Here is a 26,755-nt window from a genome sequence, read left to right on the forward strand (position 1 = left end):
TTGAACAATATCACCAAAGGAAACTTAGTTTCAAGATTTTGCGCAAAATCATGATATCCGTTGATCTTGTAGGGCATGACCATGTTATAACCTAATACTTCCACGTCTTCTCAACTTCAGCGCAATCCTTCTCGATATCATTCCACTGCAACGCCCCCCATCTCTTCGGCCTCTCAACAGCATCAACAAAGTGCTTAAAAGCAAGCACAGTCTGCGTCGCCCACCGCTCCGCACTAACTTTACCAACCCCAACCGCCAGAGGCGTCATAAGAATCCTTTCAATCTTATCCCCACCCTGACCAAGAGTTCGATTAAACCCTTCAATCTGGCACAACAAGCTCCAAACACACTCGTAAACAACCTCACGATCCCAGTTCGCATTACTGGGCTCGCGCATCGTGGGACAAATCGCCACCCACGAGCAGCCGTATCCATTCTTCCTCAGCTCAGTCGGGAATGGAACGAGAGTGCATGATCCGGGCGGTGCAAAGCCGCGCCATTTTTCATAGAGGACTTCCTGCGCGGCTCTTGTTAGAGCGTGGTAGTCGTCGCGTGGGCTGAAGGTTGCTGAGATGGCATGGTCAAAAGCACCGTCAAGGCGGCCATAGGAGTTTGCCGGTGAGACGACTAGGTCGAATGTTGTTTCTGCTGGGAGGGAGTTGAAGCGTTCATTTATTGGCTTGATCTTCACTTTAGAGTTGTCGTGTGATGGCCAGGTCTTTTTCAGTGCTGTGTTGAAGGCTGTGATGAAGTCTTTGTCCATGCAGAGCAGGAGCACTTCGGGGATGTTCGACGTCATTGTTGGAGTAGATGTGAGACTGATGGATTTTTGACAATGGAAAGATGCAAGAAGCAAGCTTCAAATATTATGGCTTTAGTGCAAGGCATCAGCGTTGAAGGGTCCTCGTTTCGAGGTACACAGCCACATGGAGGCAGTGCTCCCCGCTTTGGTAAGACCTGAGGCTCATCTAGCCGTCAACCATGTAGTTCTAGTGGGATGGATATGAGACAATATTTACACCCAGACTCCGTCTACTGGTGCTGGTACATTTTTAACGGCGAATCAATTTGTATGTTTTCAAACTAGTATTGGAGCCGAATTGAGGCTCGGTGTCATGGCCATGCAGCTATAAAGCAAAAATCATTCATCCAACCCAATATCCCTCTCTTTCTTCAAAGTCGGCTCTTCCAGCTCCGCCCCAGCAGCCCGATCCTCTTGAGTTGACACATATCGGATCAGGCTTTCACATAGCCGATCCAAAACCCACTCTGGCTCAGTCTGTTTCGCCAACATAGGACTATTCTCACCAATCCAATCCCAATTCAACAACCCATACTCATCCTCGTCGAGATCAATAGAGTCATCTGCGGCTTCTGGCTGCGCTCTTTGGGACGGCGGTCGTGCTCGCGGGTCCGTGAATTTGATGAGACGGGTGAACTCGACCCATTCCTCGTAACCGTACCGCTTGTGTTTACCCTCCCGTGCATGCTTCGTAGCACGACGGATGGCGAAGGCAAGTTGCTGGGCCAGTTCGAGGGGGGTGGGATCACGAATGAGTTCTTCAAGAGATCTGTATGGATGGGCTGTAGCCAGATCACCACTGTTGTTGAATTGACCCGCTCTCGCAGAGTTGGAACTTTCGCCTTCTTCCGCTTTACTAGCGCCTTCGAGGGGAAACCCGCGCTCTAACCTTTTCTTCTCCTGACGGGAATTCATGTAATTCGCGACCCATGGGATTCGACCGAGAAATGACTTGTAGAGATGCGATTGAGGTAGGACAACGTAGTCGGCCACAGCGCTGGTGGCACGCTTGAAGCTAGCGACGATTGTATCGCTCATTTGAGAGATGAGCATGGTCATTGTTGGTATAGCGATGAGCGACCACATTACAAAGAATGGCCGGCCTGCGTTCGACTGTGGTGTGAAGTCGCCGTAGCCAATCGTCAAGAGGGAGGCGAAGCAGAAGTAAAGGGCGTCAAAGTATGACAAGGCTTCCAGCTGCCAGAAAACGATAGCTCCGCATGACCACACAATCCCGAAAGCAATGAGACTGATAATCAAATCATTCCATCGGCGGAATCGTAAGGTATCGTGTTGGATACGACGCATAGCGTCGAACCTGTCTTTCTCTTCGCGTATGATAGTAATCTTCGGTCGACGGCCTGCTGCAATGGCACTGAGGGTGTTGCGTAACGGTCTCCGAGAGTGATGATGAGAGCTCTTGGGCTTTTGTAGAGCAACCGATGGAGGGTCAATATCCCTAGTTGAAGACTTGCCCTTGGAAGCACAGAGTTCTGCAGAACTTATTGATCGGTCGAAGGTCGATTGCCGCTTTTGCTCGATATGCTTCTGAATGACATTGTCGTAATGGACCTCGCGAGCAAATTTGTGAATGCTCCCTACGACCAAACCAAGAATGATGATTCCGATAACTGCATATGGCCAAATAATACCACGGCCAACAGCACTTGTAGCAGTGATATCACCAAACCCTAAGGTCAAGACTGTAACATCGCTGAAGTACAATGCATCCGCAAAAGATATCCCAAGCACTCGTTGGAAGATGGCTGCGCCTATCAATAACCATATCACAAAGGCGGTCATCTGTAAAATCAAGGTCCGTTGTTCGTCGGTCAATGAGAAGTGCTGCGGGTATTTGCCCAAGAAATAGCCCAACATGTTAATCATCAAGATTATGCTCAAAACAAAATAGAGACACGCGGCAATCACAGCGCTCCAGTATGCCTGGGAGAAGACCCGGTCTACTCCAACTGGTGGAGCATAGACATCCATGGCTATGGTAATTCCACATAGCTATAGGTGTGTTAGACAGGAACGGGTAGAAAGATACGCGCAACTCACAATTCCCGTTGCCAGGAACCATAGAATAATAGTCACCGGCAGTGCAATGATATAGCGCACAATTTGAGTGAAATTGAACAAAAGGAAAGCATTTCCCACAATTCCGCATACTAGTGAAACTGCATTGAGCGCAGTGATCCTGTTGAGGAGTCAGAAACGTTCGAATAGGAACCACATAGTTCACTCACCAATGAGGGTCCGGATATCCCTCTTGGAGCCAATTTCCAGCAGGGCCTTTAGTCTTCGACAAGATATCACTTCGCCAAGGCTGGACCAGTGCAACAACTGACATGACATTGGCCAGTGGTCCCGTCGCAGCGGCTACTAGTGGGATTGCCGTGGATGCAATCCACCAGGCCTGTGGCTCGTCATCTTCAACTGGTCTCATGTTCAAGTGGCTTCGAATTCGTTCCCATTTTGACGGCCCTTCGGCGGTTTTCATCTTGGCCGTTTCAACTGCCGTAGATTCATGTTGCATGGCTTGTCAAGCATATCCGCATCAGACTTGATGCAGTGAATCAGCTAGGAATGGCTTGTGAGAGGCGATATCAAGTGTTTTCAATCTCTTAAGTTATCAGGTAACTTGTGGAGTTTGGTGGTTGAAGTTGCGGCCTTGTGGGGAATGCCGGGGTCGCATCCTCTGTTGATTGGGTGAGATTGCACCAAGGCTACTTGTATGTAAAAGAAACGGATAAACAACCAGAGTACATATATTGTACTATGATCATGTACTGTAATATGTAACTCCCTGGTGGGTTTCCTAATATGAAGATCTCAGCCCCAAGGGAAAATGAAGTGTCGCGCTGGACATGATGTCAACAGCTTTGGCGGTGATCCCGTGACCCGTGGCGTCATCATTATACTTCTTGACTTCAACTTTTTGGACACATTCAACATTCAACCTTGGAAGATACGGAGTACCTCGTGGCCTATTGAGTTGGCCAGGTACGAGACTCCAAGTTTGACAAACCAGATAAGGTTGCATGACCACATGGCTAAGCTGACTTCCCAGGAGGGAATGCAGCTACTTCGTTAGACCTGGAGCTACGATTTTAGCCTGCAGGCTGCCCCAAATCTGGGCGTTTCATCTTATCTCATTCCCACTTACGGAGTATTCCGTACGCTGTATGAGACTCTCACGGACAATTTTCTAGGCTGGTTCAAGACATGATAACGGCCGGCTCGGCTGTTTTCTCCGCACCCCAACGTCTCACAAGCCTAGTGTCACTCCAAAAGGAGAAAGAGACTGGTGAGACTGACCTGACTTGTCTCGGATACTGTGTCTATACTGTAGTACCTGGTGGCATGTGTACAGCGTACTGTTGTCTGTTGTCTAACCTCCATGTACTCTGTACTTGCCGGCCGAAAAAAACCCCTCTTCCTCACAAGGCGAGAAGAATGACACTCTAGCCGCTAAGTTAAAAAAATACCTCAATCAACAGCCACTCATATCCATCACATTCAGTGTCATTTCTTATTGATCGGTGCATAAATTATCATGCAACCCAACACAAGGAATGCACGCAACGCCCCCTCATAGGGTCGCCACACCCAGTTTCTCGGGTACCCCAGCCAACATGCATACTGCAGTCAATCTAGACTCCAATCCAATGAAATGCGTCCAGCAACATCAGGCAAACGCTGGGACCTGGTGACATCAATTGCCGTCATGAAGGTGCCCCTGGAGGGCAAAATGCAAGTCTCCAGTTGAGAAGCAGCCAATCTCGGGATTCGGTTCCCTCTTTGAATGAGGCGGGGTAGATGATCCACCCTGTAGGTACTTGCAGCCGCCGGGGGTAGCGCGGAAGCGAGAGGGGTAGCTATCACATCACATTCAGATCGACGTGGAAATACAGTATTGATTACGGGCTACAGAGGTCTCGGGAAGTATGGAGAGATTGAGAAAAAGTATAACGAGTGTAGTTTATCGGATGTAGGGTCGTGTTGCTTCTATGTACAACCCGGTTTCTCCGACCCAAACACAGAAACAAAACAGTATAATGGGACTAGACAAAGGAAATAAAAGACGGTAAAATGGTAGGCTTGTGTAGAAGAAATCGCAAGATGGTATCATCAAAGCAGAGTGACACGGGACTTCAAAACAACGAATAGACGGCTAGCAGAAAGGAGAAAAAAGATTAAACATGTGCGCCTGAAATGTATAGGACGCCGTCTCACGAAGAAAACGAGATCGAAATCAAGGCGCCGGGAACGCAAAAGCAAGAATTTTGGGTCGTCCGAACCTGGACGAGATGGAGAGAGTAAATGCAACGAGCAAAGCCAGCCGAAGCCAAACCAACGCGCTCCAATGCGAACAGTGTGAAGTACTGTGTAGGCCAGAAAACAATAAGAAAAGTCTCTCTCTGGGTATCACTCTCGGAAATGAGAAAAACAAAAAGGTACGTATGATAAAAGAAATCCTAAGCGGCCGTCGGGCGGCGCAGGATATCTTCGCAGTTTGCGTCGAAGCGCATGTTCCACAGCCGAATGCTGTTCATGAGCTTCTCCGTATTTTCAAGCTCGCGGTCGCGGCCGAAGATCGATTCGACGAACTCGCAGCCTGCATTGCGACCCATCGAGACAGGCCCTTTGCCACCTTCTCGCTTGGCGGCCTTCCACATGTAGAGCTCGCAGCCCTTGAGCAATTTCTTGAAGCGGCTCCAAAGGCGCTCGCCACTCTCCAAGAAGTCTTCGACGACCTCCTGGGCATCGATGCGTTGGATGCGAGGCAGGCATTCGTCAGCCCGCTTGACTTTGCCCGCTAGTTTGATCAACAATAGCCACAGGTCGCCAGCGACGTCGGCCATTGGGGTCGAAGCCCCGTGGTGGAAAACGGTCCAGTCGTAGATCCATTTACCGAGGGAGTTTGCATCGAATACACTGCCGAGCAAAATGATCGGCGCTTCTGTCGGGTCCCAGTTCTTGATTGAGTATCCAGGTGGAATACCTGCCCGATCGGCATCATCTTCGGTGGCGACGGGAGCCGGTTTGGTCGCGGGAGGAGGCTTTGGCTTAGGAGTGCGAGTTGAGGTAGATTGACGTCTTGTGCGGGATCGTCGAGCCGCGTCGATATCCTCGTTGTTAGGGGCCTGAGTGAAGTAAAAGTGAGAATCAGCGGGGTTGGCTTTGCGGTAAGAGGTCGAGGCGCGACGGGGACCATCTTTCGGGGTCGTAGGGGGACGACCATGGCGACCGGGTTGAGGGCGGTCGAATGCGTCGTCGACCACATCTACGAAGATGGGTCGGGTCTGCGATTGCGACGGGTCGATTCCGTATCCGTTGCCGAGGCCATCCCCCGGAGGGTGACCAGCCGAGGAGTGGTATCGACAGTGTGTGGGCTTTCCAAAAGTAGCACTTACATGATCGTGCTTTCGCGATGGAATGCCATAGTCTGTGGGTTCGTAGAAACCTGGTTGATAGGTCGAATACCATCCTGGCGTTTCTTTGGTCGCTGTGTAGCTGGCCTTGCGGTTGTGTCGACGTGCAGTGCCTCGAGGCGAGTAGGAGTTTGCGAACTGAGAGGCGTAGTAGGCGTATTGAGGTGAGGTAGGAGGTGATTGCGTGTAGTCGTAGGTGGACCACCCGTGTGGTGGACTGGAGTAATGATACATTATCGGATCATATGTGGAAGCACCAGAAGCTGGGAAATGCAAATGCAATAAACCAAACGATTAAATGAGAATCGCCAAATCAAACGGAAGAAATAAAAAGAAAAGAAAAGAAAACACCGAGTATATTATACAGGATATCGTGCACCCAGAACAGAAATCGACGCCGACGAGTAGGTCAGATAGGATTTTTTTAGATTTTTGACACCGTCACCGTGGTACGGTTTCCGATCGAAGAGAAGAGGGTTGAGACTGAATATGCAGAGAGAGCATTTGAACGTTCTTCGACCGATTCAAGGAAAAGAAGGAAGAGTGCGTTTAGGGGGGGATCCTCTACCGTAGGGTAGTTGATCCAGAGTAAATTCTCAAGCAAAACAAAGGAGCAGCAGGACTCCCGAAAGATGTAATGGCTTAGGATTTTGTGGAGTGGGAAAAATTTCAACCCAAGGATGAAAGGGAAAAGAAGATGGATCCCAATGTCAGCGCCGGTGATATTGTGTCTGCCAATCACTGCAGCCGCTAGTGGCCGGAGCGTGCAAGTTGGCGTTATGGGCTGTGGCGATACTACCCTTACGTGTATTGAATTTTCAATATACTCTCGTAATCTATTTCCATTTCTAAACATTTCTCCCTGCACGGGGGATTTCGATCTGCTTTTATAGCTCAGCTATATCGGACATTATTATGACTCAATTCTTAGAAGTGGCAAATATCACTGTCGACCTCGGGACTCACCTGGCACTTTCTTGTAGTCACTAGTACTTTCTACCTTACACTATACATCCCAAAGCACCAGTGTCTTTCTACCCCTCAGACTAGTCCATATGGAGACCGTCTCTTTGACGCTATGAGCCAACCGCTTGGCTAAACGCCCCTCAGGTGAATCGGGCAGACAACTACAAGTGCTCGTATGGGCCTCTCCTGGGTCTCTGATATCACCTGGCTCAAACCCGCTGGTGTTTCCAAACATTCGGTGACTCACTATGAGGCAAAGGTCAAATTGGAGCGCTGATGTCGCCACTGAGCTGAATCGTAATGTCGTGGAATCTCACTGGCTGCCTTACGGACGTCTGTCGTCGGAGTTAATTTAGGTCACCCCTCTGTCGGTTGGCGTGTCACTGTTGGGTTGGATGGGCGCAAAGCCATGTGCTCGATTCCAGAACTAAGGTGGAACTTTCATGTCCTTTACAGTTCATCTGCATGAACACCGGCATGTTGTATCATGACGATGAACACTGGATACGATCATGGTGCATCACGATATCGACCCTAAAGCACGAGGACCAGCACACACTCTTTATTGTTCATGGATTAAAGATATTTACACGTGTAAGCAAGTACAGAGAGCCATGTATGCTCGATCGACCAAAGGTCGGTTCCATGGTTGGCTCGACGGCATCCCAGATTCTAAAACGGGCCATCCCGTCTCGTCCACTGGTTCAAGACTCCACCCCCAGACAATCGGACATTTAATTCTCTGTAACTTATACGTACATGTTGCCATGACGAACGAAACGAGCCCCATCAGGGTCCCTCTTGCACACAAACCCACTTTGCACCGCCGTGTCGGGAGATACCACGGACGGTGAATGGGCGTTACCGCTGCGTCGCTGGGCAGCAACCGCTTCTTTTGGGCAAGAAGATAGAAAATTCACAGACCGCAACTTCTACGGTCTGACCAACACCCCAAGTATCCAGGGAGGGGGAAAAAAAGCTTCGGCCTAGTCGTAAAAATAGGTGTAATCTACGGGTTCCTTGCTCTTGATGATTTGGTGGCCTGGTGGCTGTGTACAACGCGTTGGGATCGAAACTGCATAGTGGATAGGCAGCGAGCATCCTCCAACCAAAAGCAAATTATGAAGCCGATGCTCTGGATCAGTTGTCATTCAACTTGAATATTGGCTACGGAGTATCCTATGGCTCTTTGTTTCAGCGTGGGGCGTCGAACAATAGGCGACTCGCTGCGACCGTTCGAGTTCAAGCCCTAGTCTGCCTTTCACGGGATTGGGCCAATACCATAGTCAATGACAAAGTACTTCGTACCGAGTGCTCGTACAAAGTATGCACGACTCATACTGGCTATCCTGTGGGTAGTTACGGAGTGAATTGTGACATTTGCTACGACGTCCTCCATATTTTTGTCTTGCAACGGTAAACCGATGTAAAGAACATGACCGACCATCGCCAGCTGCCAATACCAGCAATACCAAGATATTCTTTACGCTCACGCACCGAGCAAAGGGATGAGAAACGACGGAATTTCCAGCACGTCCTTGCCGCCCACACAAAGAATCCCAGGGCCATCCCTGATTCGAGGGCTTTGTTTTTCTTGAATGAGTCAACCCTTCGAGAAAATGCCCCCTGTCTTAGGCCCTCCAGCCATTCACAAGACAAAGCACATCCTGCACCGCCGATCATCTAGGGTTGCACATGGCTTATTTTGAATTTTGAAATTAATCTGTCCGGTCATTGGATGCTTGCACTCTAGATCTCACATGCAGGCAGCTGATGGGAAAAATTCTTAGATGTATCTGCCTTGTGCATTTGCAGATATGAGCCCTCTATCAGCTTGTTTTTTGTCGCCTCCCTCGCTCAGCTGGAAACCTTGGAAATGACATAGGCAACAAGTTAACAATTATAGATATCCAATAGTGCGTAATGTGTAATGCCAGCTTCGCTAAAAGCGGGTCGTGGAATTTCTGGAAGGTTTAAAAAATCGAAAAGGCAAAAAAAGAAGATCAAATAAAAAAAATTAAAATAAATCAAAATAAACCCGCACTGAGAAGGCTGCAGGGGGCCAACGGGTTGGGAGCGCCTCGGCTGTAGGAACATAACCTTCGCACAGACGTGCTCTTATTACACCGTACATTGCATCATGGATATCGAAGTACAACATCTTAGTTACTTTGCACCGCGATATGTTTGACAGAAAAATAGCAGTAGAAATAAACAATATTCGTCAGGGCCACGATCTCACTAGGTGAGGCTCAGAACCACAAACATGGATACTCCGTACCAGATTTCAAATCCCGCTATATCACGGCTTTAAATTCCAATGTGGATTGCCAATTTATTTTCATTATCATCGCCAAGTACGGAGTAGGCGCCGTACGGACTACAAATTGGTCACCTGGAGCAATAATCCTTCACCTACAATCCCAGCATCAATCGGTGTGCACACCCCCCTAGTTGATATTAATCTCGCACGCACACTCCAGGCGGGATATAGAATACATCCCAATCACATTGCAGTCTGTGATCAAATCCCTATCTATCTGCCGCTGCCCCTTGCACGAGCGGTGCCGTGAAATGAAATCCAAATCCAAATCTTGCAATTCAGTATTCCAAGGTTTGCCCATTGGTATTCCAGGGTTTTGGTCCGCGTACTCCGTGCCTGTGCCCAGGTGGACTCCGTACTAGCGGTCGGGGAGCTCGGGAGCTTCGGTGATATACCTTGTTTACATGAATTTCTGATCCAGTCGTTTCAATTTTAATACGTCCATTTATTGCGATTTGGACCAAGAGGGGTTGTGCGTGCTGATCGGTAGGGTTTGCATATCTGCCCTTGCCCTGTGCCCTACGTGTCTGTACGAGATGCCTCTTTTTGGATAAATCCCGAGCTAAGACTGCGTACTTTTGTGAGCTCGTATGGGGAGTGGTGTGGTGATGTGGTGGTCTTTGCTTTTTGGCTCATGTGAATCCTCCATAGGGTGCTATCTCCGAGTGGCTTGGTCCAGCCCCAAATGGCGTTTGGGAGGGTACATATTGTGGAAGTCCGTTTTCATTGAGGGGACGTTGGGAGTCAGATAATGGTTTGCTTAACGCCGGAGCTTACTTGTTGGGCTATAAAAACTTGTCATTTTTGGTAAATCGTATTTGTTGAGTTGTTGTTCAGAGGTATGTACATGCAAGTAGTCTATGTCTATAACCTGAAGAAGAGTAACCCGTAACGAGTCAGTGGGCGATATAGTAGCCCGCAGTATGTGTAAGGTATCATATTTGTCAAAATCGAGTCGCTGAGCCTCCAACCAAAGAAAATCGAGATAATGCCACCAAAATGCTGAAAAGCCGAGTATCGTGCGTCAACACGAGCGATGATTAAAGAGAAGAAAAAGAGTTCAAAGTGAGAGAGGGTGGAAGCAGACGTCTATGCGACCATATACTCTCCGTCGCCCCGCTTGGCCTGCATAACTCGGGACCACCGGAAAGCCTGCGAGGTCGTAGGTGCCCTACCACCTGCCAGAGGAGGCGGGGCAGCAAACTCGCTAGGGTAGACTGGGAACGAAGATTCGTCGGATTGCTCAGCCCATATCTTTTCGAGGAGTTCCAGACAGGAAAGATTGTTAATGAAGCCGGAATCCTTAGAAATGTCGATGCAACGATTGCGAATAATTGAACGATGGTCTTCCTGAACACACTCCGAGCCGACAATGAAGAGTGGCCACAAAAGATACACATCTGACTGGACGGTGACGATACAGTGCATAGCAAGCTGGACAAGGTGTTGGATCCGACCGTGCCGGGACGGAAGCGTAGGCTCGGCTAGACGTTCACAGTACAGGAGGGCGGCATGACGGAAGCATTCAGAGATCTGGAAGACATCCTGCAGGTTCTCGGGTGCTACTTGGTAAGCCGATGTTGAAGTCATCGGCGCCATGTATGTCGTAGCATTCCAAGACATTGTAGCTGCCGACAAGGGCGGAGAAGGAAAGGCATCGGCGGGCCCGGATGATGCAGTAGGTGGGTCGAATCTCCAGGATTCAAGTCGCTGCCTGAGCGAATACCACTCGGTCCAAAACGCCGGAGAAGAAGGTCGACGGCTGGAATCGCTACTGGAAGGTGGGGTCGGTAGAGAAAACTCTTGCCCTGGTAGCGGAACAGAGCTCATTCCGGGATCTGAGACGACGTTCTCCCATCCCGGGAACAGCATATTGGGAGGCAAGGAAGTCGTGGCGATATGCGCATCTTGAGGACGCGATAGATTGGGCTCTTCATCCTGACTGAGAAGGTTCAAACGGCCTAGTTGAGAGATCAATTTGAACAAACGACCATCACAACCAGCCAAGTTCTCCAGACCCCATTCACCGTCCGTCTTGGAGCTGATTTCCAAACACGTTCCGCGAAGTTGAACATCTCGGTCATTCGTAGTTGCCGTTAAGGTATCAAACCATGAGAACATGCGGATGAACCACTTGAGGTCATCCGTCATGACGCGCGAATGGCGCATCCGGATCGCGAGAAGTCTTGTGACGCCAGCAAATTGCGATTTGAATTCAGCAATACCAGTATCACAGCCGTGGAAAAGACAGAGCATCAGAAGAGTTGCCAATACCGAGTCTGACAGTCTACGGCGAGGATCCGCAAGATCTGCGTTCAGTGCCTTGACAGCCATTCCACGGTGATGATTCTCTTCCCTGATATAACCCTCAGTCATCGAAATGCCATATCGATCTTGAAAGTCTTCATCTGTGAGCGCCCGGTGGGCCATCGAGGACATGCGTGCGGGCAAGGTTCGTTCAGTGGAGAGGTGGTTATGTTCTCTCCTTTGGCGCAAGTTACTTGTGGCCAATGTCGCTATTGCTTCCTGGAGAGCCTCACTCTCCATGGCCAGTCGAATAACATGGGTCCTGAACGGATTCGTTGGAGTATCGAAAGCAACGATCATGGGTGCTATGACTTCAGCATAATAGCTGATAAGATATCGAATGCGCGGAGTTCGACCCACGGATCTCGCCAGAAGAAGCTGAGAAAGAGACGGAGAATGTGCGGCGTTCCACAGCATATTATAATTAGGATCTTGCTTGACTTCCTCTTCGTCCACATCCTGTGATGATGGTGGGGTTGCAGGCTGATTTGAGTAAGTCATTGCCGTAGGCCAAACTGGAGAGCTGAAGCTTGCCGTCGGACTTAGGATCGGAGCATAGAGCAACGGCGTCTCTGGCGTCATGGCCTGGGTGGTATTATTTGGGATCAATGGCCGAGTTGGCAACGGAAGCCCTGAGATCTTAGGCGCAGGGGCGGGTGTACTCCACGTTTGTGGATCGGGCATGTCCATTGCCCAGGCCATGTTGGATGCCATGTCGAACGAATTCATCATGGTTGGCGGACTGCCTTCAAGTTTCACATTCGGATTTCCTGCGCTAAAATGAGACATTGGTGGGCCGGAGGCCGGAGGCGGCGGGACTGAGTTTGACGGAAGCCGCGAAGAAGACGCAGCACTGCTACTCGATGCCTTCGGCGGTGATTTGGCAGGTTCCCTTTGCGCCTGTTCATCCGACTCCATCACTGGCAGTGCCTGACCGCGAAGCTTGCCTCGACTTGCGACCCCAACGCCCCATGTTAACGTTGTCTTGTACCCGGAACATTCGCGACCCATGTCTAGACATTGAGAGCAATACGGTCGGCGGCGATCACACCGTGCCCCTCGCTTGGAGCAAGCGAAGCAGTCATCGGGGGCCCCGCTGACCACAGTTCTCTTGCGACGTTTTCTGATCGGAGCGTTCGGATCCGTTTTGCGGGATTTTCCCTTCGGCGCGGGGTCTCGAGGCCGAGTATCTGCATTATCGGAGGTCATCGTAGACAGGCGTGGGTAAGGCCCGCACGGAGTCCATCCGTCAAAATCTGAAGAGTCGAATCTCGGTCGAATGGGAGAGGCACGATCACGTATGGGAAGAGTGGACGGGTGAGGGGAAATCTGTGAGGTGCAGAATTTGAGAGATCAAATTTGAGATCGGCGAACGGTTTTCGGGGAATGGATTATATATGGAGGTGACAGACTCCTGAGACCGAAAATGAAGATAAAACGAAGACTTGGGGGGTGGATATGGGATCTTCCCAGTGGAGGCTGATCCGCGCTTTAGTCCTCTAGTCGGGAAGAACTGGGGCGTTCATTGCCTTCTCACGGCAGGCAATGGTCGGTTCCACCCTCGGTGATCATGAAATCATTGGCAAAATAATGTCTCACTGTCTCTCACATGCGGGACTGTGATCTAATCTCATTGCTTGTTCTCTGCGAAGAGATGAGAGGAGAGAGAATGAATAAAAAAAAAAGTGGCCTCGGCTCTTTTAATTGCGGATTAAGTGCGGATCAAGACAATAACTTGGGTCTCGTGTCTCATTTCCTTATTGATCTGTGACATTTTCAATCTGATAATGATAATAAGTAAGGAAAATAAATGTCATTCTTCTGTGTTCCTTTCCTTTGAATTCTCTCTGTTTTACTGCAAACTCAACAGGAGGCACAATGTAGATCGACCTCGTATAGAAATGGCCGGTGCCAAGCCCGGCCAATCTTGTTTCCGCCCTCCCTGAATTATATGCGCCACACCCTATTCTACGACGCGCTCACCTTGTACGGAGTACTGAGTACGCCATTTCTTCCCCCTTCTAACCTTCTGGATCGGCGTGGCCGTGCGCCAACCCCTGGACTACAGAGTTATGTCCGCGGGTGTGTTTAGACCCGGGAGGGCCAGGTCCCTGGTCCTGGCCATGTTGGCCTTGATACTCGTCTGCACTGTGTATTTCTACTGGTCTCCGACCACCGCGTCTTCCACTGTCCCCCTCGTTCCAAACACCGCATTCGAAGTTCCCCTCACGGAACGCCAAAAAGATTTCTGGAAAGCGCTGCGCCCCATCATCGAGCGTCATAACCCCAACTGTCCGGCCCCGGAGAAACGAGGCGATGTTGCAGCACAGCACTTTGACCCCGCGAAAGAACTGCCGAGACCCGATCTATCAGTGCTGGGTGAGGAGGATGAACGCAAAATGGAAGAGGCCCATGCGGCTTTCATCGAAGACGTCAAGAACTCTGGGAAAGTGCTGAAGCCCATCCATACTCCCGGCAAGCGAGGACTGGTGTCCACTGCCGGCGCGACATATCTGCCGGTCTTTGTTTCCTCTTTACGGATGCTTCGCCGCGCCGGATCAACGTTGCCGGTGGAGCTTTACATGAAGGACGCTACAGAACATGAGAAACGTGTATGCGAGGAGGTGCTTCCCACGCTTGATGCACGGTGCTTGGTGCTGGCAGACGTGGTGGGCAAGAACATTATTGAGCATTACCAACTCAAGATCTTCGCCGTTCTGTTCTCGTCCTTCGAGGAAATAGTATGGATGGATGCCGACTGTTTCCCTCTGGGTAAACCAGAAGATCTGCTCGACTCGGAGCCCTTCAAAACCAATGGTCTAGTCACCTGGCCTGACTTTTGGGCTTCCTCGGCGTCCCCTCTATATTTCAGAATCTCCCGCCAAGAGCCACCCTCCATGGCCGCGCGGCAGTCGTCTGAAACTGGTGCTTTCTTGGTGAATAAGAAAACCCATTTGCTGGCTCTCCTGCTAGCCTCGTATTATAACTTCTACGGCCCGTCACATTATTTCCGCTTGCTGACCCAAGGAGGTCCTGGCGAGGGTGACAAGGAAACATTCGTCCAGGCCGCTGCCGCAGTGGGGGCGCCTTTCTACACTGTTAGTGAAAGGGTGCAGGCGATCGGACACGCCAATCATGGTGGCTTGTCAGGATCTGCCATGGCACAGTCAGACCCCAGGGAGGATTATGCCTTGACGCAAGAGAACAAATGGCGCGTCAAGGATGAATCCGTGGCCCCCGCGCCGCATATCTTCTTCATCCACGCAAACTATCCCAAATTCAACCCCGGTGACCGCATCTTTGGCTTGGGTTGGGAAACGACCCCAACCTTGAAAGATGATGGTTCAGATGGACGTGCATGGACTGCACCTCCCGAAACTCTCCAGAGGTTTGGTTACGACGTTGAGAAGGCGTATTGGGAAGAGATCAAGTGGGTGAGCTGCAATCTTGAAACAGCATTCAAGACCTGGCAAAACAAAGTTGGACTTTGTGACAGGGTTCAAGAGTATTGGGGTCATGTCTTTGCTACACCGCACGATGATGACCCCAAATTTACTCTCGATGACTGAGAATTGCCTGTATCAGGTCATTTCTCGGTTCCGCCGCCTATTTACCACCTATAAACCGCTTCGGGGCTACTAAGTCAAATGCCCTCGGGGGGTTTTCCTCCAACCGAATATCAGCTTCATTGGCGCGACACGAATCAGCTATTATTTGGTTGTCGTGAAACCATGTTTGCGCCAGTGGAGATCAGACAATGTTCTGATGTGCCTCTGAGCATTGTCCTGGCTAAACTTGGAAGAAGATTACGCGTCCTTGCGAGGATTGCATGAATTAACGGAATATGTGTGCCACTTTGGCCTTGTACAGATTGTTCGACTCTTGAGTTAGAGGGTTATCTAAATAGCATATCATTGTATCTGCATCTAATGAAAATAAGGTTCTCAATAACGCCTCAAGATTTGTCTCTTTCCCAACATATGCCTTCTACGGGTACTTACTCGGTATTATCAGCTAGAAAGCCTGCCAGAGCCTTCAGGTTTTTGTTTCCAGGATTGCTCTGGCATACGTTAAGTATTCGTTCTGGGGACATGGTGATTTTTCATGCTGTGCGCGCCACGATGACCATTTGCAAGAGAAACGCATCACAATCCTTGAAGAGGACGTCTACTGCGTGAAAGTGCTCGTATTACGAACTGCGGTTCTATTACTGGGAACATTTGACGTCAAGTCGACTGACTACTTCTTCATGTCGTATATCTTCAATATATTCATTCAATGATCTTTAACTCATGAAAGAGAACTCCGACCAATATCATTATTATCGTACATCATTTCATCTCCAACCCGACGTAGAGATGTAAGATCCCGAGGGGTATTTTATAACATCATAACAGCATTAAGGGATTTAGTGCTTGATGCCCTTCTCGCGAAGGCGCTGCTCATCCTCAGCCTGGAGCTCAGCGTCGATCTTAGCACCCTTGGAGGGAGCGTTGCCGTGCAGCTTAGCCTGTATAAAATATCAGTAAGTGCAACTTCAGCATTTGTTTCATAGAAACTTACGGGCTTGGTGGGGTCCTGCTTGCTGAGTTCGGCCTCCTGGTCGGCCTCGTAGTTGTGGTGGTGAGAAGGGTTGGGCTTGTTGGATTGGGAAGCAAGCTTGTTGGCAATAGAGCGGCCATCCTTGGAGTCAAGGTTCTGGTGGCTGTGGGTTTGGCCCTCGGCGTAGCGAGCACGGTCCTGGAGCTCAGAGACAGGAGGGTTGCGCTGGTCGCCAGCCTCGTAGATGGCACGGTTTCCGACGCTAGATTGGCCCGACATTGTGATATATGAGAATTGAGAAGTGTTGGTTGAGAGAGTAGATGATGATTGAAGTGAGGATTGTAATGAATAGTTATTCCCCCATGGAAGACTCTGATCTTATACTTGCCATATACTCGATGTGATGTCATGCTGGAGTCACTGAGATCATAGTGGGTCACAGCCCAGTTTGAGGGCAATTGACCAAAGATTCTGCTTCATTCTCCCTTTGGATGCTCTGGACGCTTCCCTGGGATTCGTTGTCACTTGGGACATGTTGCAATCAAGGCAGACTTGGTTCAGTGACATCGTTGATGCAAGGTGTGGCTTTTCGGGACCCCACTAGGCTAGTTGCTACTCCACTCTGGCGCTCTGTTGCTCTACTACAGTATACTTCGAGGAATATCATATCTCACCATGTTAATCTATTTGGAACTACAAAAACATGCTTGTCAGCGAGGTGGAACACACAGACGTGTATGATGTTTGCGCATATGTCGCGCGTTATCGAATGCGATCTATGTACCTAGCCGCAATCGGACAGCGTAGCATGTTGGAACCTCAACCCACTTAGGCATTAATAGTCTCTTCATGTTTGACCACGCGAGGCTCAGTCATCATCTTTGCAATCTACTGCTGTGAGATAAAACTAATTATGGAAGGGGAAAAACCGTTTGAGGTGTACGCATTGAAGTCGGACACGCGACCCACTCCGCTCATCGGAGCGAACTGCGTCTGAGTGAAATATCGAAGGTAGCACACCACCAAACGATGTTCACCCGATTATCAATCCGACTCTGCAAGTCAAGATTGAACTTGGCATACTCCGCCCCTTCAATTTTCTATCAACCAAGAACGATTACCACAATGGCCTCGGAAGTCCAACCCCGCTTCCAGCAACTCTTCACCGAGCTCGAGAACCACTTCAAGGCGACAAACCTCGGCAGTGACAAGTGGTATATTCTCGCGATCTCCACCATTGCCGCATCCCCAGACCCGCAGCGCGCAGACCAGCTGTACCTGCACCTCACCAAGCAACCTGAATACGCGACTCCTGCAGCGCGGCAAGCACTGGTCCGACGTCTCCGCGAAGCACTTGTCAAGTCCGTACCTATTGTAGGAGTATGCAAGCCAATTGAAGCTATTCTGGCGATTAGCGAGGTCGAGCGTGACGAGGACAAAGATTATTCTTTCACGCGCGAGGGATGGCAATGCGACCAGGCCAACCATGAGCGCGGCACCGGATGGCTCCAGAAGTTGTACTCTCGTAATACGACTGGTACGCTTGATTTATTCAGTGCACACAAAGACTTCTCATGGCTATCGAAGGAGATTACTTATGGGCTGTTCCTGTCGGATCGCCAGGTGCTCGGGGATCTTGATACCCAGTTGGTTGTCTTGCCCGGGATTATGAGCCAGAACTTGCCCAAGGAGACGCACTGGCATATTCGTGGAACCAGACGTATTGGGGTTTCTAAAGAGGAGACGCAAGTCATCTGGGATTGTGTGCAGCTTGTCGCTAAATTCTTCGAGGTGAAGCTTCACAAGGTGCCGACTGTCGAGGAGGTTGAATATGATGTTTAGATAGGCAGCTGCAACCTTGAAAATATACCTTTAGAGTACATTTCAGCTACCAGAAACTATGTGGAGCCTGGAGCTGGCCATGTTCTTGACAGCTGCAATGCGCAGGTACTATACAAGGTGAGTAGCAAAAGCGAAGACGATAGCCCTGGAAAGAACGCTGGCGAACTCACACCAATTTATCAATTAACTACAAAATTAGACGTTTTGACCATTTCCACGTCTTCGGTGCTGTTCAACAAAACCCGTGGACCAAGATTGTTGATGGTCCAAAGATGCCAACTTTGGAAGTTAATGCTGTTGACAAGCCGCATGCCATGGCATGGGGACACCAAATGAGAGTATCAATCGATTTCAACGAAATTTACGTTTTCCAATATCCTCGCTCTACATATTGAGGCTCAAGGGTGCTGCGAAAAAGCACCTGTAGAAGTAAATGTTGACGCTGATGACATACCTCGGCGATAACAACCGATAAGGAAAAAGTTCGAATGCGGCCGAGCGTGGGGCCAACTTTGGATCTTCAACCTTTTTTTTCACAGCAACAGCAATCAATTAACACAATATGGTCAAGCGGAAAGATCTCGGTGATGTCCAGATGGGCGGTACTCAGCCAGAGGAGGAGGACTCCGGCGAGGTAAGACATGTATACCCCCCACATTCACAGCCAACCTGCTAACAAGCATGACGCCTGCAGGACATTGACATGGTCAATGTAGATTTCGAGTGGTTTGACCCGCAGCCAATAGATTTCCACGGCATGAAGAACCTGCTGCGCCAGTTGTTCGACAATGACGCTCAAATCTTTGATATGTCCGCTCTGGCCGACTTGATTCTTTCGCAGCCAACACTGGGTTCAACAGTGAAGGTTGATGGAAACGAATCGGATCCCTATGCATTCCTGACGATTCTCAATTTACAAGAGCACAAGGTTCGTGGACATTGGACTCCTGGTCGACCACCTTGCACTAACAATATCAGGACAAACCCGTCATCCAGGACCTGATCAACTACCTTAAAACCAAATCCGCCTCTAACACGTCTCTTTCTGCCGCCCACGAGCTTCTCTCTCAGAATCCTATTCCCCCTATCGGTCTCATTCTCACCGAGCGTCTGATCAACATGCCTTCCGAGATCGTCCCGCCCATGTACAACATGCTCCAGGAGGAGATCGCCTGGGCCATTGAGGACAAGGAACCTTACAATTTCTCGCACTACCTCGTTGTCTCCAAGAACTACGAGGAGGTTGAGTCCAAGCTCGATCAGGAAGAGTCTCGGCCTCAGAAGAAGAAGAAGAAGGGCGGTGAGCAGGCTGAGCGATTCTTCTTCCACCCCGAGGATGAGGTGGTGGAGCGCCATGCGCTGTGCTCAGGCTCTATCGAATATACTCACAAATCCGATGAGGGGCACTCTGACTCCAAGCGTGCCTTCCAAGAGCTTGGTATCAAGACCAACGGTAGCTTGATTTTGCTCGAAGCCGCCAAGTTCGAGCCTATGGTCAAAGCCCTCACGGAATATATGTCCTAGTCAAATGTGAAGACCTTCAGTTTGATCAATTTCACGTCTGGTTTACGAAAACAATGAAAGAACATATCAAGTCTTAGCTAGCTTCTTTGGCCTTACTCACTGACCTCAAGTATTGCAGATAACCCTGGCTAAGTAGATTTTCTACCTAAGTATTCTAAGTGTAGTGTCTTCTGACAGTCAAGTCGCTATGTCCAAAAATTTTGCTTCGTTAATTCGTGCTTCACTCCCATTGCGTTCCCTTGAGACGCTGCATGAGGTATTCCACTTCAACAATCTTGGTCAAGGGGATGACACATTCCTACCAGGAAGTCAGCAATTGTCACATCATCAACATATCTAGCACCATGACTCACCTTGTAAATCGCAACGACAGCGTCACTGTTGATCTTCTGTCCCTTCTCATCAGGGAAAGCAGGATCGGTGCCGTAAGTCTTGGCCTTGAGACCCAAACGCTCAAGGACCTTCTGCTCGACGGCAGCATTGGTGATAGCAGCGTCAATACCAGCCCGATCCTCAGCCTTAATTAGGCGCACAAAAGTCTCAGGGTCCTTCTGGAACTTCGACTCAGCGACGAACTTTCCGAAATGAATGCGACGCGACAGCGCCTGCAAACAGGCGACATCACATGTTGCCGCAGATCCATAGTTCTCCTGGGTTTCGCCGCGGTCCTCCCGTCCAAACTTGGGGCACACTGCGGGTAGGACTTCCTCGATGTACCGCTGCTTGATTGTGTCGTTGACACAGACATCGTTCTTGTGCAAGATGTGGGGGTACTCCAGCGGCTGGAGAATGGGCTCTTCGAGCACGTCTGGGAAGAAAGGATACTCGTCGGGGGATTGGAAGCGGCGTACGCGCGACTGGAGGCGCTCTTGCTCACGGACGAGGTAGTCGAGGAGGCTGAATTCGCTGTCGGGGATCTTGATACCGTTGGGGACATAGATGGTCTTGTTGAGCGGGAATTGTACACGCTCAATCAAGTGGAAGGTGATTGTATCTTCTAGGCGACTGAAAGTCTGTCATATTAGCGGGCCGACTCAACAATGACCGTATGAACCGAGAGTACCTGCATATAGTGCTAGATCTTGGCGGGGGTGGGGGGGCAATGTCTTAGAGCATTGTGCTAACTCACATCAACTGGAAACGGATGTTGGCAAGATCCAATGCCTTGGTGGCATCGGAAAGGTCAATGGCTGAGTCCATGATCGGCTTGGTTTGAGGAAGAAGAGGGTGCGGGAGGAAGTTCGCAATGTAAGGCCGCTACTCCGATCGATCTAAGTATTCACAGGGGGATGCTAGCGCAGCTCCACTTCAGCTGAGCAAAATTTGTGGTCAATGTTGGAAGAGAGAGAAAAAAAGATTCAACAAGATCCCAGCAGAAAAACTTCTCTCTTATCACTTTGTATTGGATCAATCAGATTTGCAGTCATCGCTGATGCAGCAACCCGAGTAACTATTCTCAGTGCATACTGAGTACGGAGTACGGAGTAGATGATGAACCATATGCAGCCTGGCCAATAGACCAACAAAGCAGCAACAATAGTATATTTCCTTGCATTTCAATAGCCTCACACTATCCATTGAAAGCTCCGAATACTTCCAATCAGAATCTCAGATTGGCTTGTTGAGGCGGTTTGAACCCCGTAAAAGTACCATACGGCAGTACCCGGCGCGGTAACCCGCGCAGACCAAGTCTCCTTCAACCGACCCCGTCACTCCGTCAACTACATGGGTTTCAGCTAGGCCCGCATATCTGGATGGAAAATCAGCGCCGTGACGACTCGCCATCGGGTCTGTCAGATATCGTCGAGGGCGACGGCCTTTTGGGCACCGGTCTTACGGTGAGCTTTTCCCCCATTAATGACGCCTCGACCTGGAAGCTGACTGCTCTGGATTTGCGGTGATATCAGACTCGTCACATCGAAGCATTCGGTCGGAAAGTCACTACAACGGCTGGACACTTGATGGGACCAGGCGAACAAAGCGACACTCACTTTCACAATGCCATGACCGACATCCACCGCGAGCTCCGGCGACCGGCCGCGCAGCGCAAAGTGTTCTCGCTGACACAAACCACGCCGACCGACCTCGTCCGATCCAAGCTTTCGACCACCGAAATCCAATCCCGTGCTCTTTCCTCGGTCCCCGATGATCTTCTCGCCAATATCCCCGAAGACAGCAGCTCCTACTCCCTGTTTGAGGGCTTCCAAGCCTCAGTGCCAGAGGAAGAACATAAAAAGCGACACCGACGGCGCAGCTCCAAGGGCAAATACCTTAAAGATGTCGAGAGGGGCGGATCATTGGCTGCCGGTCCGGCTGGGCTCAAGGACCAGCGCAAATCGCTCAGTCGCAAACTGGAGTTGATGGGAATCCGAAAGAACATGTGTAGCGCGGAAATCCACGAGATTGACAACAAAGTTGCCAACTTGCACAAGATCCGAAAAATCGTTCTGGATAGGCTTGCTGGGTTAGAAATGGACGAGGCGGGGCTAGAAAACGAACGTGAGTGAAGCAATATGAGCGACAAGATCGCACACGGGTGGAACTGATTTATTTACGCGGCAGTTACTGAACTTGATAACAAGTTGGAGGAGTTCCCAGAGGAGGAATCCTCGGATACACCTGTTGCGACTGAGACGTCACAGTCAGAAAGCCAGGATGAGCGTCCTGGGTCGTCAGACGATCCAGCGATGGATGCCTCATTCATGTCTGAGTCCATATACGAAAAGCTACCCACACCATCACCAAAAAGCTTACGGCATCGATCGAACAGTACGATATCCCAGCCCAAGCGAATGTGAATTCAAACTAACAGTCTCTAGGGAAACGATCAATGCCCATTCTACATGAACACTTCGAACCGGGATCTTTAATCAAAGAAATAGAAGCCCACACAGACATGATTACCGCCATCGACTTCGACTATCCATTCGGCACCATGGTCAGCGCCGCGCTAGATGACACCGTACGTGTTTGGGACATGAATGTCGGCAGATGCTCTGGTTTCTTGGAAGGACACCATGCCTCTGTTCGATGCTTGCAGGTCGAGGATAATATAGTGGCAACAGGGTCTATGGACGCATCAGTGAAACTCTGGGATCTGAGCCGTGCTCGGCCCACAACGCGTGATGGACGTCTCAACAAACACGAGCGTGACCAAGAAGATGGAGAGCATCAGCCTAAGATGCCAGTTCCACCCTCTTCCAACCTCGAAGATTGTAATGTCTTCTCATTAGAGGCGCACGTTGACGAGGTAACGGCTCTCCATTTCAAGGGTGATACTCTCATCTCAGGTTCTGCCGACAAGACTCTTAGACAATGGGATCTGGTGAAGGGCCGATGTGTACAAACACTGGATGTTCTATGGGCTTCCGCCCAAGCTTCATCATCTATGGCCGGAGAGTCTGACTGGAGGCCATCGGGTCGCATGCCCGATGCCTCCGCCGACTTTGTTGGTGCCGTGCAGTGTTTTGACGCGGCTTTGGCTTGTGGTACAGCTGATGGCATGGTTCGCCTGTGGGATTTGCGCAGTGGTCATGTTCACCGGAGTCTCGTTGGACACACGGGGCCAGTAACGTGTCTTCAATTTAATGATATGCATCTGGTCACTGGCAGTCTAGACCGCAGCATTCGGGTGAGTTTTTATCGAGGTACATTTCAATCGGAGCCATGTTACTAACCTTCTATAGATTTGGGATCTGCGCATGGGCTCTATTTACGACGCGTATGCCTACGACAAACCCGTCACCAGCATGATGTTTGATGCCAAGCGCATTGTTGCTGCTGCTGGAGAGAACGTTGTCAAGGTCTACGACAAGGCCGACGGGAACCACTGGGACTGTGGCCCTGGAGTCGGGGTCGACGATGAAGGACCATTCCCTGCGACCGTTGAGCGGGTTCGTCTTAAGGATGGTTATCTCGTGGAAGGCCGCAAGGATGGCACCATGGCTGCTTGGACATGTTAGAAGGTGTCTCTGCTCTATAGGTCACTTTATGGGGGGTTCATCACCTGCTTACACCCTCTGTGACCGTTGTATAGTATCAATCTACTTGTGTCTTAAAAGCGAATCAGGAGTGGCAAAATCATAGTCATTGTGTATTAGTGAAGCATAGCCATCTTGGTCTGATACAAAAATAGTACCAGAATTGTCGCATCAACAAAGACTTAGCCTAACAAAGGCGCCGTGATACTTTAGTTAATAAAAGGTATACTCTGACAGGAAAGTGTCTAGATAAAGAAGCAAAATATAAAGAAGAACGAATTCCTCCTGGCGTGTCTTGTCACAGAGTCGACTTCACTGAGATTCTTCGGAGATCGTCATTGCGCTCCACCCCCGTCTATTTTCTCCCTTCAACAACAACCCCCGCAGAACTCTTTGCGACGCGAGCGACGAGCTAAAACATTGCAATTTTATTCCACAAGCAATTCTACAATCTGCGACGGTCGTTGCTTACGGCAATCAACCGGCAAATCCTCAAGTCACGGTCCGTCGCGTCTGCGCGTCGGGGGTCGGGGGTCGCGATCTACAGACCTCAAAAAAGTGAACTTGAACGGCCTCGCAGAGTCGGCAAGTTTTCTCAACTCTCTTGGTAAGTTGCAATATGGTTTAAGTCAAATTTCTGTTGGGTTTTTTCTATTCTTCTCCCTCACCTATGTTCTGCATCAAGGCATGCACAAACAAATGGCCCTATGCTGTATTTGGAGTTCATCTCTCGCACTGGCGATGCGCCAGTTCACGCCGTTTGGCGCATGATACAAATACAAATCTACTAGTGTTGAATTGGCTGCTGGATCTGACCAGATTCGATATGCTTTATACCACACTTCGACCCTGTTCTTTGGTGATGTTTGACCTATCTAGCTCGAAGCTAACAATTGTGAACAGGTAAAATAAGGACCAGACAATCTCAAGGGTCGATCTCAGATATAACAAGTGCGGATGCCCCCCAAACGAGCTACTCGCCGGAATGGCGGGACACCACGAAGGCCAACATTCATCAATGAGTCTGGTTACGAACCAATAGTTAACCCAGCCAACCAACCTGATTTGCCCAGTATTCCAATTGGAGCTTCATGGAATTATGGAGCAGCTACCACAGTGGCGATGCCCAAGCGCATCAATGTACGCCCCACCATGGATATAGATCAAATGATCCGAACAACCGAAACCCAGATGGAGATCGCTCGAGAGCGAACGGCTGCTGCCAAGAAAAAGCAGCCCCAAGCACGTCAGGCGAAGCGGGAGCCGACGCCAGACCAAACGCAGCTTCAGCAGTCTTTAAATAAGGCGACAGAAGATCATCACTCCGATAAGACGCCTACGCCCCCCATTCCACATTCGGTTTCTACCGACTCCAGCCCAGAAACTCAGCCACCAGCACAACGCCTGCTGTCCAACTCCCCGTTATATCCATCGCCCCTCCAGCGTCCTGGCTCCCGACATGCCTCTATCGCCAGCTCTGTTTCACGCCACAGCTCTGTCGACAACGCCTCTGAGGCTTCGTGGAATCTCGAGCGAGATATCAACGAAGACGATTTACAGCGGACGAGACCAAGCAAGTATCGTGGTGAGACCCACGGCGAAAATATCTCGGCACCCCCGCGGCGCGTTTCTGGTCTGGCTATTGTTCCCGAGGAGGATGAATCTATCAAATCCGAACCCGGGACATGGAACCCCATTGCGCAAACACCCCCTCCGGAATTCCATCCTGACCCACCAAGGGAAAGCTTGATGCGCCGCTGGCTCTCAGCAATGAAACCCAAACCGCGCGCTCCCAAACCCAAGCCCACACCCACCGAAGTCACACGTCCAATCCCTCCCAATGTACGCCGAAGAAGCATGTTTACAATATTAGTGGAGTCAGCCGATAAGGGACCCTACGCAAGCTTAATTCGGGCAGCATTATGGTTAGTCTTGATCGTGGGATCTATATCATTTTATCTCGCTGCAATGAAGATTCACCAAGCCCTGTTCCCGTTGGATTGGGACTTGGACTCAGCTTCAGCCCTGAACGGGTCCAATCCAGAGATCTTCCGGGGTCTTCGCAGCCAGATCTCTAAAATGGATGTCAAAATGTCCTCACTATCAAGCGAGCTCAGCTCTGTCATCTCAGAGCAAGCACTTGCCAGCACTTCCGACCCACACCCCACAGACGTCGCCATTCACCGGAACCCCGTGCATAAGGTGAACTTCTTGTCGGTGCCGATGGGCGCGCTAGTCGACCCAACAAACACTTCTCCGACATTAGGATCCAAGATTCGCTCCCCAGCACGCGCATTCCTCTGGCTTGCAAAAGTACCTCAAGCCGTCGTTCGGGCACCACAACCTCCCGTCTCCGCTCTGAGCGCATGGCAAGAGGTAGGTGACTGCTGGTGCAGTGCATCCCGCGGGGGATCCACCCAACTCTCCGTGGTTCTCGGGCGAGACATCGTAGCTGAAGAACTGGTTGTCGAGCATACCCCCTGGGGCTCATCACTCGAACCAGAAGCAGCACCACGAACAATCGAGCTGTGGGCTCGCTTCAAAGTAAGCCCACATAAGACGCCCGTGGTAGCCAAGCACACGCCCGAGGCAAAGCCTGGTCGTGGCGGCTTTTTTGCCATGTTCGGCGAGGCTACTGTTTCGCCCGAGCCGTCAACAGCTCGCGTTCCTTCTTCCCGTGAGACAGGTCTGGGTGGATTCCTAATACCCGGCATCGGATCATTGCATAAACTGATCATGGATTTACTGCGTCGAAGCAATCCCAACGAGCCTGAATCTGCTTACTCGGATGACCCGATTCTCGGCCAAAACTATTACCGCATCGGAAAGGTTGAATATGACGTTAACAGCCCGGACAATGTGCAGACTTTCAAGCTCAACACTATAGTTGATGTCTCGACTATCCGGGTGGATAAGGTTGTTTTCCGAGTGACGTCGAATTGGGGCGCTAAGCATACCTGTATCTACCGGTTCAAGTTACACGGTCACATCTAGGCTCTGCTGGGTCTTGGTTCATTTTGCTTTTCCTGGT

At 50.2% G+C, this 26,755-nt stretch overlaps 11 protein-coding genes across 11 annotated transcripts; 5 read left to right on the forward strand and 6 right to left on the reverse strand.

Moving 5' to 3' along the window:
• Window positions 1–91: 91 nt before the first annotated feature.
• On the reverse strand, window positions 92–799 carry N7506_008688 (uncharacterized protein; the record flags this gene model as incomplete). The annotated part of the gene is made up of 1 exon (XM_056957981.1): window positions 92–799. One exon carries the CDS (start codon window positions 797–799, stop codon window positions 92–94), a length of 708 nt encoding a protein of 235 aa, XP_056807371.1.
• Window positions 800–1,141: 342 nt separating this feature from the next.
• N7506_008689 (potassium channel family protein) lies at window positions 1,142–3,341 on the reverse strand (the record flags this gene model as incomplete). The annotated part of the gene is made up of 3 exons (XM_056957982.1): window positions 1,142–2,815; window positions 2,864–3,002; window positions 3,052–3,341. 3 exons carry the CDS (start codon window positions 3,339–3,341, stop codon window positions 1,142–1,144), a joined length of 2,103 nt encoding a protein of 700 aa, XP_056807372.1.
• Window positions 3,342–5,283: 1,942 nt separating this feature from the next.
• N7506_008690 (uncharacterized protein) lies at window positions 5,284–6,474 on the reverse strand (the record flags this gene model as incomplete). Its single annotated transcript, XM_056957983.1, has 1 exon — window positions 5,284–6,474. One exon carries the CDS (start codon window positions 6,472–6,474, stop codon window positions 5,284–5,286), a length of 1,191 nt encoding a protein of 396 aa, XP_056807373.1.
• A 4,144-nt stretch (window positions 6,475–10,618) lies between these two features.
• N7506_008691 (Zn(II)2Cys6 transcription factor) lies at window positions 10,619–13,045 on the reverse strand (the record flags this gene model as incomplete). The annotated part of the gene is made up of 1 exon (XM_056957984.1): window positions 10,619–13,045. One exon carries the CDS (start codon window positions 13,043–13,045, stop codon window positions 10,619–10,621), a length of 2,427 nt encoding a protein of 808 aa, XP_056807374.1.
• Window positions 13,046–13,908: 863 nt separating this feature from the next.
• On the forward strand, window positions 13,909–15,405 carry N7506_008692 (alpha-mannosyltransferase; the record flags this gene model as incomplete). The annotated part of the gene is made up of 1 exon (XM_056957985.1): window positions 13,909–15,405. The coding sequence occupies one exon, from the start codon at window positions 13,909–13,911 to the stop codon at window positions 15,403–15,405; it is 1,497 nt and encodes a 498-aa protein (XP_056807375.1).
• An 839-nt stretch (window positions 15,406–16,244) lies between these two features.
• On the reverse strand, window positions 16,245–16,657 carry N7506_008693 (uncharacterized protein; the record flags this gene model as incomplete). Its single annotated transcript, XM_056957986.1, has 2 exons — window positions 16,245–16,346; window positions 16,400–16,657. The coding sequence occupies 2 exons, from the start codon at window positions 16,655–16,657 to the stop codon at window positions 16,245–16,247; spliced, it is 360 nt and encodes a 119-aa protein (XP_056807376.1).
• An 846-nt stretch (window positions 16,658–17,503) lies between these two features.
• On the forward strand, window positions 17,504–18,220 carry N7506_008694 (uncharacterized protein; the record flags this gene model as incomplete). Its single annotated transcript, XM_056957987.1, has 1 exon — window positions 17,504–18,220. One exon carries the CDS (start codon window positions 17,504–17,506, stop codon window positions 18,218–18,220), a length of 717 nt encoding a protein of 238 aa, XP_056807377.1.
• Window positions 18,221–18,782: 562 nt separating this feature from the next.
• N7506_008695 (protein-transporting protein BCP1) lies at window positions 18,783–19,744 on the forward strand (the record flags this gene model as incomplete). Its single annotated transcript, XM_056957988.1, has 3 exons — window positions 18,783–18,854; window positions 18,915–19,148; window positions 19,199–19,744. 3 exons carry the CDS (start codon window positions 18,783–18,785, stop codon window positions 19,742–19,744), a joined length of 852 nt encoding a protein of 283 aa, XP_056807378.1.
• Window positions 19,745–19,964: 220 nt separating this feature from the next.
• Window positions 19,965–20,944, reverse strand: N7506_008696 (chorismate mutase ARO7; the record flags this gene model as incomplete). The annotated part of the gene is made up of 3 exons (XM_056957989.1): window positions 19,965–20,042; window positions 20,098–20,749; window positions 20,874–20,944. The coding sequence occupies 3 exons, from the start codon at window positions 20,942–20,944 to the stop codon at window positions 19,965–19,967; spliced, it is 801 nt and encodes a 266-aa protein (XP_056807379.1).
• A 554-nt stretch (window positions 20,945–21,498) lies between these two features.
• On the forward strand, window positions 21,499–23,706 carry mdv1 (uncharacterized protein; the record flags this gene model as incomplete). Its single annotated transcript, XM_056957990.1, has 5 exons — window positions 21,499–21,582; window positions 21,652–22,243; window positions 22,307–22,513; window positions 22,564–23,375; window positions 23,431–23,706. The coding sequence occupies 5 exons, from the start codon at window positions 21,499–21,501 to the stop codon at window positions 23,704–23,706; spliced, it is 1,971 nt and encodes a 656-aa protein (XP_056807380.1).
• Window positions 23,707–24,681: 975 nt separating this feature from the next.
• Window positions 24,682–26,718, forward strand: N7506_008698 (uncharacterized protein; the record flags this gene model as incomplete). Its single annotated transcript, XM_056957991.1, has 1 exon — window positions 24,682–26,718. The coding sequence occupies one exon, from the start codon at window positions 24,682–24,684 to the stop codon at window positions 26,716–26,718; it is 2,037 nt and encodes a 678-aa protein (XP_056807381.1).
• Between the last annotated feature and the right edge of the window lie 37 nt (window positions 26,719–26,755).

The sequence above is a fragment of the Penicillium brevicompactum genome, assembly GCF_028827555.1.
Source record: "Penicillium brevicompactum strain IBT 35665 chromosome Unknown utg000006l_segment0_segment0, whole genome shotgun sequence".
Classification (NCBI taxonomy): domain Eukaryota; kingdom Fungi; phylum Ascomycota; class Eurotiomycetes; order Eurotiales; family Aspergillaceae; genus Penicillium; species Penicillium brevicompactum.